The 13410-nt window shown below is 44.2% G+C and overlaps 1 protein-coding gene across 1 annotated transcript in view; it reads right to left on the reverse strand.

Moving 5' to 3' along the window:
• Nucleotides 1-13410, reverse strand: part of ccdc102a (coiled-coil domain containing 102A) — a 128328-nt gene that overhangs the window by 37786 nt on the left and 77132 nt on the right. The window contains exons 4-7 of the mRNA XM_079664448.1: nucleotides 10691-10932; nucleotides 10368-10476; nucleotides 8778-8894; nucleotides 4567-4776 (exon numbers count right to left, since the gene is read on the reverse strand). Coding sequence (XP_079520574.1) covers nucleotides 4567-4776; nucleotides 8778-8894; nucleotides 10368-10476; nucleotides 10691-10932 — 678 coding nt within the window. The remainder of the gene's footprint in view (nucleotides 1-4566; nucleotides 4777-8777; nucleotides 8895-10367; nucleotides 10477-10690; nucleotides 10933-13410) is intronic.

Raw genomic sequence — 13410 nt, forward strand, 5'->3', positions numbered from 1 at the left:
TCCGGAGTCATGGATGATCCTGCGGTCCTGTGTCATGGATCGCGAGTCCTGGATCTTGAGTCGTGGCTGTGGTCCTGGATCATAAGTCCTGGATGGATATCCTCGTGGATTCATCTTCCTATTATACAAACATGCATTTCCAAACATTTGGACTACCTATGTTGCAAATGTATTATCTTTTCAATTTACACACGGCATCTATTGCACGTCTGTCCGTCCTGGGAGAGGGATCCCTCCTCTGTTGCTCTCCCTGAGGTTTCTCCCATTTTTCCCTTTAAACTTTGGGTTTTCTCTGGAAGTTTTTCCTTGTACGATGTGAGGGTCTAAGGACAGAGGGTGTCGTATTGTCATACTGATATTCTGTACAAACTGTGAAGTCCACTGAGACAAATGTAACATTTGTGATATTGGGCTATATAAATAAACATTGATTGATTGATTGATTTACTTAATTATTTTTATCTCTGTTTGATCCACCATCTATCTTTATAATAAATATTTGATTCCTTGAGCTATCAACAGAGAATTAGCTCTAACGTCTTGCTTTATTCCCACTGAGAATACACTGAGTGTTAAGGCCCTGACACACCAAGCCGATTTCGGCCGTCGATAGACGTCTGGCCGTCGATGAGCGTCCTGTCGCCCTACTCAGATTGGTGTGTCCCACACCCTCGTCTCTTTTCAGCTGTGCCGACACCTTCCGCTCCTGATTGAACATGTTGAATCAGGAGCGGAGGCTGTCGGCAAAAGAAATCAATCGGATTGGCTGTTCAGCTTAGCGAATCAGTGCATGAGAAGTGAAACGGAAGTGAGGTACGCAAACAAACGATTAAGAAGGCACACACAGCCACAAGCAACAGTCCAAGGGTTAACACCGCCAGTACCGCACTAAACATGTTTTCGCTTATAAGTCGCTACGTGAAACAGTCTGTGATGGACGAGAGTGAAAATGGAACGCACACACTAGTTGTTGTTTGTATATCACGCAGTCTGTCTTCCGGTTGCCTCTTTTGAATGATGAATACACACTACCGCCGCCTGCTGGTAAGGAGAGTTATCGCCACCCACGCCTGCGCAGTGCGTACGTGCTACTTGTCCGTCGTCAGAAGTCTTTGCGGTGTGTTCCAGTGCGACACATGGCCAAGATGCAGGAGACGTGAGGCGACGCAACAGTCGGGTCTGTCGGGACGTGTTATTTGGTTTGTCAGGGCATTTACATGTATTTGATTAGAAGAGAAAGGGTGTGTTTCTGTTTAAATAACATTTCCTAACGCAGGCTCCCCCCCCCCCCCACAGAGAATATTCACTGATAATCAAGGCAATTACCCAAATGCCACACAAATACTAGTGTAACCCAGAGCAAGATCAAACAAAGAGAGTGGCAGGGTAATGCAGGAGGGAATAATTAAAGGAGGGGGTGGGGTCTGAAGACAGGGAGAGGAGACAGATGAGGAGAGAGGGGGGAGGAAGTAATAGAAGGGGAGTATTTTACAGGACAATAAAAGGTTAGCATGAGAACAAAGAGGAGAGACAGCCGCCTGTGAAGGAGAAAACATTTATAAGATCATTAACGTCTGACATGAGAATGCATGCTTGGGGAAACTTTAAAGATTAGAGACAGGAAAGAGATGAAGATGACCTCTAAATGAAAGAGTCTGACACTGTACTACAGTTTTCTTAGTTTGAAAAAACAACATTATCAAAATGTGTTCTTCCTTAATTTCTGACTTCCTGTTTCCTCTAAAAATACATAGTTAATTCAGATTGAGCTGGTCACAGTAGTTTCCATCAACATTTGCTCAGACAGGAATAAATAATGCCTCTAATGAGGACTATTTCCTGCAACGGATTAATACATATGTGATGCTGTCACAGGGATTTAGATACTTACCAATTATTTATTTATTTTTAATCAACTTTATTAATACAATTTTTTTACCATAATTTGTGCATTTTAAACTTGAACATTTAAGTTTCCAAAATAAAGCATTATGTAACATTTGTGTGATACATCATGTATGCAAAGAAATGGAAAACAACATTTCTGTTAGAGGATTTTAAACGAATATTGGCACTCAGAATTTTTCCATTTTTCAACTTAACATAGAATAAAAATAGAGGCCAGTGTAAAAATATGAGAATAGGATACAAAATAGGAAAATGATATGACACACACACACACACACACACACACACACACACACACACACACACACACACACACACACACACACACACACACACACACACACACACACACACACACACACACACACACACACACACACACACACACACACACACACACACACACACACACACACACACACACACACACACACACACACACACACACACACACACACACACACACACACACACACCCTGTGATCGGTCAGACAAAAGGCCTGATTCCACTGAATGCCTCGGAGCTGATACACACTGCAGCTTCGCCATTCCAAGAATATATGGGGGGGGGGGGGGGGGGGGGGGGAGATGGATAAATGAGAGGAGGGTGAGCCGCTGGGCGGACCAGAGCTCATCTTATTTCCACACTCTTCAGGTCCAGCTATCCATCCCCTGACCCAGACTACCATCACATTGATGTACAGTGCTCTGATGTTCAAGGAGTACACCCTGAGGTGAAACAAGTACTCACATCTTTTACTCAGGTAAAAGTAGCAATACTACAGTGTAAACATACAGATACAAATACAAACCCAACATTCAAAATCCTATCCAAGTGAAAGTACAAAAGTATTACGATCAACATAGACTCAAAGTACCAACCGTATAAGTACTTATTATGTGATATGGCCAATTTCAGAATGTCACACAGTATACTCAACATTTGTATTGTAATCGTTGCTGCATTAATATGTTCATCACTTTCAATTATTTTATAAACTGCTAGGGAGTTTATTTTATAATACTATAACATATATATATATACATATATATATACATATATATATATATATATATATATATATATATATATATATATATATATATATATATATATATATATATATATATATATATATATATATATATATATATATATATATATATATATATATATATATATATATATATATATATATATATATATATATGTATATATGTTGTTTTAGTAGGATGTAACTAATGCTGTAAACAAAATGTAGCTGAGTAATAAGCACAGCATCTGCCTACAAAATGTGAGAATACTCAAGTGAAGTCAAATACTTGAGTACATGTACTTTGATATATATCCACCACTGCTCAATACTGAAACGAAAACGTCACTAAGTCAGAACTGGAACTACTGTGGAAGAGTCATCAAAGGTCACCATTTCACTATCTAAAAACTGCAGATCCATGTTTACCTGATGCATGTGACACAGTTTGTCTTGCTGCCAGAGAGGTGCATGTTAGGTAAACAAGCCCACCTGGTGAACACAGGTGTCATTACAAGACATGTCCTTGTATTTTATTTAATGTCCAGGTATTTTGTTCTTTTATGACAACTACAAAGTATGGAGTATTATTATATTTGATTTATTTTCACTTTTAAAAATGGTTACTTTAGTTCATTTCCATGCCTTATGTAAAGCTCAGCCCTACTGTTGCTCTGGTGTTTCAATGTGCCACACATATCAAGTCACCTATAGCCTTTGTACCATGAACAAGTTCATCATATAACATGCTGTGTTATGACATTTGGCTTAATTGAGTCAGTAATGTTTATCCCCACCCTGGAATGACTCATCAATAGAATCATGTTTGATGTTTTCAGTTATCTCCTGTGCTGCTGTCTACAGGTGGATGGGTAATAATGGATGGAATAACAAACTAGAATTGGAGGTGAAAGGTTGTGTTGACAGATCTATGAGCTGATTGTTCAGTTCCCCAGGGCCAGGTTATTCAAGGTTGCTTTGAGAAGTCCCTCTGGCTGAGTTCTAGTCTTTAGGTGTATCAATTATATTTATATGACGGACAGACTGTTCATCAGCTAAATTATGTGCATAAAACACAAAGAGCAGGCAGACAGGCAGCTGTTTACATTGATCTGCTGGCGGTTTAACAGATCAGTCTGATGTCTGAATAAAGATGGTGTTCAACACAAGGTCTTGGCACAATCTACTTACATGTACAGAAATGTGTTGTGTGTGTGGTGTGTGTGTGTGTGTGTGTGTGTGTGTGTGTGTGTGTGTGTGTGTGTGTGTGTGTGTGTGTGTGTGTCAATCTGGTTACCTTCAAATACAGATACCATTTTGTTTTTGTTCATAGTTTTGTGTTGTCTATCAGCTAAGTTGTCATTAAATGGACATTTCCCTAAAGACAAGAATCAAAAGATTGATAAACAAGCTTTGTGAATATCTTTGTACCTTTGTTTGAATTGTTTTTCTTTTGTAAACCAGTAAGCAGAAAAGTGACTGCAATAGTTCTTTACTTTATGAAATGGTCAAATGGTCATCGGAGTGAGGGGCAGAACTCTCCTAAGCTTTCTCGCTTACTGGTGTTAGAGACCCATTTGAAACAAAGGTACAGGGACTGTGGAAGCTGGGAAGTCCCGCCCACCTTGTTCCTCTCGAACAGCTCGCTCTGGATGGCCTTCATGTCGGTGTCGAGTGCAGAGGCAGCCTGACGCCGCTTCTTGGCCAGCTGCTCCTGCAGGTCTTCAGCCTGGGCCCTCAGCTTCTTGTTGTCTCTCTCCAGGGCCAGTTTGTCCGTCTCCAAGCGCTCCCTGCGTCCCCATTCTGCAGCATTCTCCACCTGCAGCCTCTCCATCTGATAGAGCCCGAGAGCAGAGAGCAGAGAGGCTGAGGACACTGAGCTGATACATAATAATAATAATAATGCATTTTATTTATATAGCGCTTTTCACGACTCAAAGACGCTTTACAATATGAGGGAGGGTAGACAAACAAGGACAGGCAAACAAGTAAGTATAGTAAAATAAATAAAAAGGCAGTCAAGGGGAAATTGATTGAGAGGAGGGGGGCTTATGGGTAGGCAGAGTTGAAAAGATGTGTTTTGAGGCGGGACTGAAAGACTGTGAGGGACTCAGAGTCACGGAGATCTTGGGGGAGGGAATTCCAGAGCCTAGGAGCTGCCACTGAGAAGGCTCTGTCCCCAAAGCTGCAGAGTGTGGATGTGGGAATGGATAGGAGTCCGGCTGCGGTGGATCTGAGGGGCCGTGGGGGTTGATAAGGAGTGAGAAGGTTTGTGAGATAAGGGGGGGCCAAATGGTGGAGTGCTTTTTAGGTGAGGACCATCATTTTGTAATTGATGCGATGGGAGACAGGAAGCCAGTGGAGCTCTTTGAGGACTGGGCTGATGTGATGCCATGATTTGGTATGTGTGAGGAGACGTGCAGCTGCATTTTGAACCCGTTGGAGTCTGTTGAGGGATGTAGTGCTGATGCCGTAAAGAAGTGAGTTGCAGTAGTCAAGGCGGGAGGAAATGAAGGCATGGATTAGTCGTTCGGCTGCGGGGCGGGTGAGAGAGGGTAGGATTTTTGCAATATTGCGGAGGTGGAAAAATGAGGTTTTGACAGTTTGGCGGATGTGAGGTTCGAGGGAGACGGTGGGGTCAAAGATTACGCCAAGGTTGCGTGCCTGATTGGAGGGGGAAACAATGGTGCCATCGATGGTGAGTGTTATGTTAGTGACCTTGCTGAGGGTGGATTTGGAGCCAATTAGGAGGAGTTCTGTTTTGTTGCTGTTCAGTTTGAGGAGGTTATGTTGCATCCAAGTTTTAATAGCTGTCAGACAGGAATCGATGTGGGTAAGGGGTGGGTTATGGAGGGATTTGGTGCTGAGGTAGATCTGAGTGTCATCAGCATAGCAGTGGAAGTCCAGGTTGAAGTGGCGGAGTATCTGACCGAGGGGCAGGATGTAAATGATGAAGAGGAGGGGTCCAAGTACTGATCCTTGAGGAACACCTTGGGTGACTGAAGCTGTGGCAGAGGAGTGGTTGGGGAGGGAGATGAAGTGGGATCGTTCAGTGAGGTAGGACTGGAGCCATCTGAGTGCAATACCTTCAATACCAATGTCCCTGAGTCGGGTGAGCAGGATGTTGTGGCTCACGGTATCGAAGGCTGCACTCAGGTCGAGGAGGATGAGAATATTGAGGGAACCAGTGTCAGCAGAGGTGAGGAGGTCATTGAGGACTTTGACGAGTGCAGTTTCTGTACTGTGGTGAGGAAGAAATCCAGACTGAAGGGGTTCATAAAGCTGGTTGGTTTGGAGATGGCAGTGAATTTGATTGGCTACAATGCGTTCAAGAGTTTTTGAGAGGAATGGTAGGTTGGAGATGGGGCGGTAATTAGTGAGGGAGGAGGGATCAAGACCAGGTTTTTTGAGGATTGGAGTAACGGCAGCAGTTTTGAAGGCAGAGGGGACGGTTCCATGGGACAGCGAGGAGTTGAAAAGGTTAGCAAGATAGGGGCAGAGGACGGGGAGGCAGGACTTCAGGAGAGGAGTGGGTAGAGGGTCAAGGGAGCAGGTTGTGGGATTTGAGGAACCGATCAGATGGAGTATTTCAATTGGGGTAACGAGGTTGAACTGGGAAACGCGGCGCTGGGGAGGAGGAGTCAGGAGGTCAAGGGAGATGGGGGGAGAAATGGTAGCGGTGGAGGTTGGGGGAGATGCTTGTATATCAGATGGAGCTGAGAAGGAGTGGTTAATGGCGTTAATTTTGTCTGCGAAAAAATGGAGGAATGAGCTGCAAGTAGCGGAAGTAGAAGTAGGGAGGTTATCAGCACGAGGTTTGAAGAGCTTGTTAACTGTGGAGAAGAGGGTCCTGGGGTTACGGGAGGGGTCAGTGAAGATGTTGGAGAGGTAGGCAGATTTAGCGGCAATAAGAGCATCTCTGTATGCATTGAGATGGAGTTTGTAGCTTATGTAATGGACTGTGAGGGATGATTTCTTTGAAAGACGTTCAAGTTGGCGGCCTCGCTGCTTCATTTTACGCAGTGCGGGTGTGAACCAGGGTGAGGAGGTCTTGAAAGTAACAGTTTTATTTTTGAGGGGGGCTAAAGTGTTGAGGGAGGTGAGTAGGGTGGAGTTGAGGTGGTTGAGCAGATCGTCAGGTGAGCTGAGGGTTGCGTCCAGGGGGAGATTAGACGATAGCAGTTCAGAGAGATGGTTATGGTCAATGGAATGTAGATTACGGAAGGTGATGTTTCTGGGTGGGCAGGGGTTTCGGGTGGGGGGGGCAATGTTGAATTGTATGAGTTTGTGGTCGGAGAGGGGAAATGGGCAAGGGTGGAGGTCAATCACTGGGAGGTTGGTAGAGCAGACGAGATCAAGAATGTGTCCTTTCTCATGGGTGGGGAAGGTGACATGTTGGGTGATAGAGAAATTGTCCAGTAGGGTTGTGAATTCGGATGCCAGCTTGCAGGTGGGTGAGTCAATGTGAATGTTGAGGTCACCAAGTAGTAACGGACGTTGAGAGAGGGATGAGGCAAGTGTGAGGAACTCAGTGAAATCGGAGAGGAAGGAGGGATGAGGTTTAGGAGGCCGGTAGATGAGGATGACTGTCAGTGAGGGAGGGGCTTTGAAGGCAATGAATTCAAAGGATGATACTGAGGGGAGGGTTAGTTCTGTGATCTGGATGTTCTGATTGTGGATTACAGCAAGGCCGCCACCACGGCGGGAGGGGCGGGGTTTAGTGATGTAATTAAAGCCAGGGGGGGATGTTTGGTTGAGGGAGAAGAAGTCATCGGGCTGTTGCCAGGTTTCGGTGAGCAGAAGGAAATCAAGGGATTTTTCCAAGATTAGTTCATGGAGGATGAGGGCTTTCTTGTTGAGTGATCGGATGTTAAGGAGGGCAATATTAGTTGAGTGGGAGGGGCGTGGTATGGTCACAGGCTGAAGAGGTGAGAGGTTGTCCAGGTTGACAGTGCGGGGAGGAATGTGAGATTGGGGGGAGGAGCGGAGAGGAGGTGGAAGGAAGTGTGTTATTATCAGTTTTTGGTGGTTGAGGGCGGTGGAATCCACTCCAGGTATTTGGGCCAGCTCTGAGCAGAGGGCAGTGGAATCCACTCCAGGTATTTGGGCCAGCTCTGAGCAGAGGGCAGTGGAATCCACTCCAGGTATTTGCCCTCATGTGTTCCCATCAAGCCTCAGTGAAAAACACACTGTAATCATACAGGGAAGCTACTGAACTGAGAACCACCAAATCTGGTTACAACAAAGAGAGTTCAGAATAACTTAGTTGTTTTGACTTTTACTGAGTAAAAGTACATAAGTGTTATCACCAACATTTACTTCAAGTTGTCAAAGTATTCATTCTGCAAAAGAAAAGAGTAGAGTGGTGCAGGAATGAGTCTTTAACCTGGAAATGTCTCAGCATGTTGTCACTTCCGGTTCCCTATTTGGGTAGTCAATGGATAACTGAATGTGAGCTTTTCTGAGGTTTGAACATGTTGTTGTACGACATGAAATAACAAAAGTTCCACATCAGCCATATGCAATTTTTAGGGAAAGGCTCTGCCATTTGTGATGCTCACTCCAAACACTAATTAAGGTAAAGGGTTATGATTGGACCGTCAGATTTCAGGCTGCTGGAATTCTGGCCTAAGTGTAGGTGGGCTTACTGACTCTGCTCCACAGGCAGGGAGAACACTGTAACCATAACGACTAAAGAGTGGCTATTTCATCAAGTTAAAAAAAAGGGTTAAACCAAAGCTTTCGACAACACCAAATACAGTTAAAAGAAAGGTTCCCCCCCTCCCACAAGCTCCTCCTCCTCCTCCTCCTCCTCCTCCTCCTCCTCCTCCTCACCTCAGCCCGGAGCTCGGCTAGTTTCTTGTCCATGCTGGTCCGGGCCCCCAGCTCGTCTTCCAGGTCTTCAGATATGCGGCCCAGTTCATCCTGATGCATCTCTTTTAGCAGGTTCAACTGCAAGGAGTCAGGAAGGGGGGGGTATTTCAACATTAGAAAGCTTCCTTCCTGATCCACATGAATACAATATGCATAAATGAGATGGTGCTTGATGTTTAAACTATGGCGATATCTTGTGTGTGACAACAATGAAGGGTAGAGAAGGCTTTTCTGACTCACTATGACTGTACCACATTTCTTTCAAATTTGTTAATTTTGTCTTTGGTTTGACTCTTCATGGTTTATTTCACTTATTGTAAGTCGCTTTGGATAATAGCGTTAAATGCCATGTAATGTAATGTCTCAACTTTTTTTCATTGAATTAAAATGTAATAAATGTGGCCTTTTCCCTGTGACATTTGGCTGTTTGCGTCCGTTCTATTCTTGATTTGTTTTGTTTATTCCAATCATGGCAAATTCTTATTGAAAATAACTTGTATACTTTAAGCATGATGGGAAAGGAGCAGGGAGAAGGACGTCTTGTTCTACCTGCCCCTTCATTCTAATACTGAAAAAAACAGCAAGGGGGGAAATGTTACTTTAGTTATGCTCTGAGGAGAGATGGAACAGCATCAGTGATTACTACTTTAATAAAATGAAATCAAAATAGAAGATAACATTGTTTCATATCTCAACAGTTCCAACTTTGGTTGACTTTCAGTGTACAGTTAGTTTTCCTTAGCTTAGTTAGCTTCTTCAAAGGTGGCCATTTCCAGAAGCAAAGCTCTGCTGTGATGTGGAAGTATCAGGACAACGAGCTGCAGATAAGGATGACCCCCCCTCTCTGAGTCTCATCAGACTTCACCCTATCCTGCTCTCACCTCCATCCCCTCTCCCCTCCTCTCTGTCCCAGCTTGTCCTTCTGCCAGTCTTTACACAATTACTGTGTGTGTTTGTCCTCTTCTTCCTCTCCTCCCTGCAGCTCTGTGCTGCCCCCCAGTGGTGGAGTACTGCCAGCACATCCGTCATGTTTCTGGTAAATGTGCTTAAATGTTGCAGGCTATATTTTCAACTGAAATGCATCAATCGGGTGCAATTTTTTAGCAAATGGGGAAATAAAAAATGTAAATAAAAATGTGCTTTTATACATTAAAATGTAACAATAAACACATTGGTTGAAAATAAAGCATGACTGTTGTCTTCTGGGGGAGACGCTTCCTCTGAGGATGTCACTGTCCATGAAATACCTTTGAGTGCAGCTGGAGGACAGGGTGGAATGGGGCTGGAACATGGGGGCCCTCTACAAGAGGAGCCACAGCCAGTTCTACTTCCTGCGGAGGTTCAGAGGCTTCACTAGTAAATAAAGGCCCCCAAAACCCTTTGAGGACTCTGCGCAGTCAGACCTCTTTCTAAATGGAAGCATTCATTCTGCTGTCAGTCACAAACACATTTCACACGACAAACCCGTCCTGTTTTTGGAGCTAGTCTAGGTGGCCCTTCAGCCCAGACATAAAGAATGGAGGCTGTGACCTGAGGTCCTAGAGGTCTCACCTGTTTGAGGGTCTCCTGTTTGGTCTTGCTGAGCTCCTCATATTTAAACTTCCACTGAGTGAGGTCAGCCTCCAGCCTCTCGATGCTCTTACTCAGAGCCAGCTTGTCACTGGGGGGAGACACAAACACACAGGTTTTCAAAAAATCCATCATACTGTTCTGGGGCCTGAGCGGGTGCTTAGCAAATCTTTTCAACTGTCTATCAGGAATACATGTTGGAATTTTCGGGGTGTAGGCAGGTGACCCACAGAGAATGCTGCTGGGTAGAGTGATGAAGTAATGGAGTGTGGAGGTGGTGATGGATGGGTCTGTGTTTCTCTTACTCTCTCTCCTTCAGCAGGACCTTCTGGGACTCGTCCAGGCGGAGCTGCAGAGCGTTCAGTTTCCCCGAGTCCTCCTCCCCAGTGCCGAGGTCCTCCCACAGCTGTCTGCTGCGCTCCTGCCGGCTCAGAGCGGAGGATGAGCGGGGGGTGGAGGAGTTCACAGCCCCCCGAGTCTCCCAGCACTCCTGAGGGTCACCGTCCGGGGCCCGGGAGTGCAGGACAGACTCCAGCACCTCCAGGTCCTGACGGAGACACAGAGGGAGGAGAGGATGAAGAACGATATGAAGAGAATGGAGCTGATGTTCATCAGAGAGAGAAAGAAGGACTGCACGCTCTCAAGTAGCAAGCTACGTTAGCACTACGTTAGCACTACGTTAGCACTACGTTAATGAAACACTTCCTGCTATCAACACTCTTTACTTCATACTGACAGAGGGAGCAACACTCCTCACAATCACAGGATACTATTCCCCTGGTGATGGAAGCCGTTAGTGCGTCTCTCTCCTGGAATAATCTTATGAGAAGCATTTGCTCTCCTAACATTCCATAAAGCCCCTATCACACTGTCCCAAAATTGACACCCGATGGACACCCGATTAAGGAAATGTTCAAATTCGGCTCTGATCGTAACAACATCGGGCCATTCGGGAGGGCATCTTAAGCCATCGTATGACCGCCAGTGGAGTTTCTCAGGCTCCGGCAGCAACTTCGTGAGCGGCAACTTCGTAAGGCACTCGTGAGGGCATCTTGTCAAATCGTGAGGGCATCTTGTTATCATCTGTGCCATCGGGCATTCGCCCTCACTCTGATCGGGGCAAATGCCCGATGGCACCGATGATAACAAGATGCTCTCACAATGGCCTTACGAAGGGCAAAATTGACACACGAATTCAACACGAAAATAAACCTTTGCAAGGTCCTTCGTCAATTTTTTGGCATGCCAAAGATTTTACTGCCGCTGACGAAGTTGCTGCCGGAGCCTAAGAAACTCCACCAGCGGTCATACGATGGCTTAAGATGCCCTCACGAATGGCCCGATGTTGTTACGATCAGAGCCGAATTTGAACATTTCCTTAATCGTGTGTCGATCTGGTTGTTTTATTGCACAACAAAATCATGTAAACATATTATGTAAATAACCCAATTTGTGTTCTGTGAAACTGAAAAGGATATAATATATTATTTTGAAGGCGAGTTGACAGGAAGTTGTTGTTGCTATGGAAACAACCTTACGGAGAAAACTTAATATCTTCTACATATAAAGATGGATAAAGTAATGAACAAAGTCTGAAAATATCAGTACAGTATCATAGTACTTTAACATAATCGTTTTTGATACTTTCGTTGCAGTTGTATGTCTTAAATGTAATGTAAATGTTGCCTTCATGTGTGGTTCGGGACCATCTTCGTGCAAAATTCACAATTCCATATTCGTGTGTCCATCGGGTGTCAATTTCGGGACAGTGTGACAGGGGCTTAACTCCTAACAAATCATCTGGCAGGATTAAGGCTCCCTTTCAGTATAGCTCTGTTTCCAAATAACACTATCTCTTGTATAGACTCATATGAAGCTCTTTGATTTGAAAGGTTGTCAGAAAATACGGCGTCTTGTGTCTCTTCTGTCCTCAGTGTTCCACCCTATCAAAGCATTTTCATCGAGCAGATCATCTCAGGTTTCTGCCTGAGAACCCTGAAGGGTGGCTCCTCCAGGCCAAACATTTTCACATCTCATTTCCTTTAATGGCTGCTAATCTGCTTTGTCACTACAACAGTATACATCCTAATGTTGCCCAATATCCTCCACCTCCAGCAGATGTGTGTGTCTCCCACAGGCTGCATAATGCTGCATGCTTCCTCTAGATAATCACTAAGGTGCCTTTAGGAGTCCCTCAGAAATATCTGACTCTGCAACTGAGAGTAGTACAGATATCTGTGGTTGAAGAGTAGAAATGGTGGACCCTGTGTGGGGTTCTTTATAGTGTTTAAAGCAAAGCAGCTTTAAACACTATACAGTGTACATAAAGGTCATTAAAAACCTGGAAAAGTCATTGAAATTCAAAATGCTAATTCCAGGCCCTGGAAAAGTTATGGAAAACAATATTTTTCATGGAAAAGTCATGGAAATGTAACTAAAGTTGCATCAAATGTAATTTATATTTTATCTAATCGCCGAAATAGTAATACTATAATGATAATAAATACTGTATCGTATAGTAATGAAACGTAAAATGGCATTTAACTGACGAGGTGTTAGGCTGGTGAGAGATTTGAGTTGCTTTAGCGTGTAGAAGCTAGTAAGCCCACTATTTGATTTGTTGGATAGACACAACATGTTTCATATGCAGACCTTATTTTCCTGTTCCATGTTAAAATAAACCATTGTCAGTGGTACCGCTGAGAAAGAGTAATTTTTTTGGTCATGGAAAATAAGGTAAAGGTCATGGAGAAGTCATGGAAAAGTCATTGGTGAAAAAGTGTATGAACCCTGACTAAATGCCCCCTCCTGTGTCCTGAAACAAGATACATAATAATCATCTCTGGTTTCTTAGCTATACTGTATGACATACATACAGGTAAACTGTCTATCTTTGAGTTTTGGGGAAACCAAAATGATGAGGATACCATCTGGGCTTTGGGAAACACGGACCCACATTTCTCACAATGATCTGAAATGTCATAAGGCAACTCAAATCTCTCACCAGCCAAACACCTCGTCAGTT

This window comes from Notothenia rossii (genome assembly GCF_949606895.1).
Source record: "Notothenia rossii genome assembly, chromosome: 2".
In the NCBI taxonomy this organism is placed as follows: domain Eukaryota; kingdom Metazoa; phylum Chordata; class Actinopteri; order Perciformes; family Nototheniidae; genus Notothenia; species Notothenia rossii.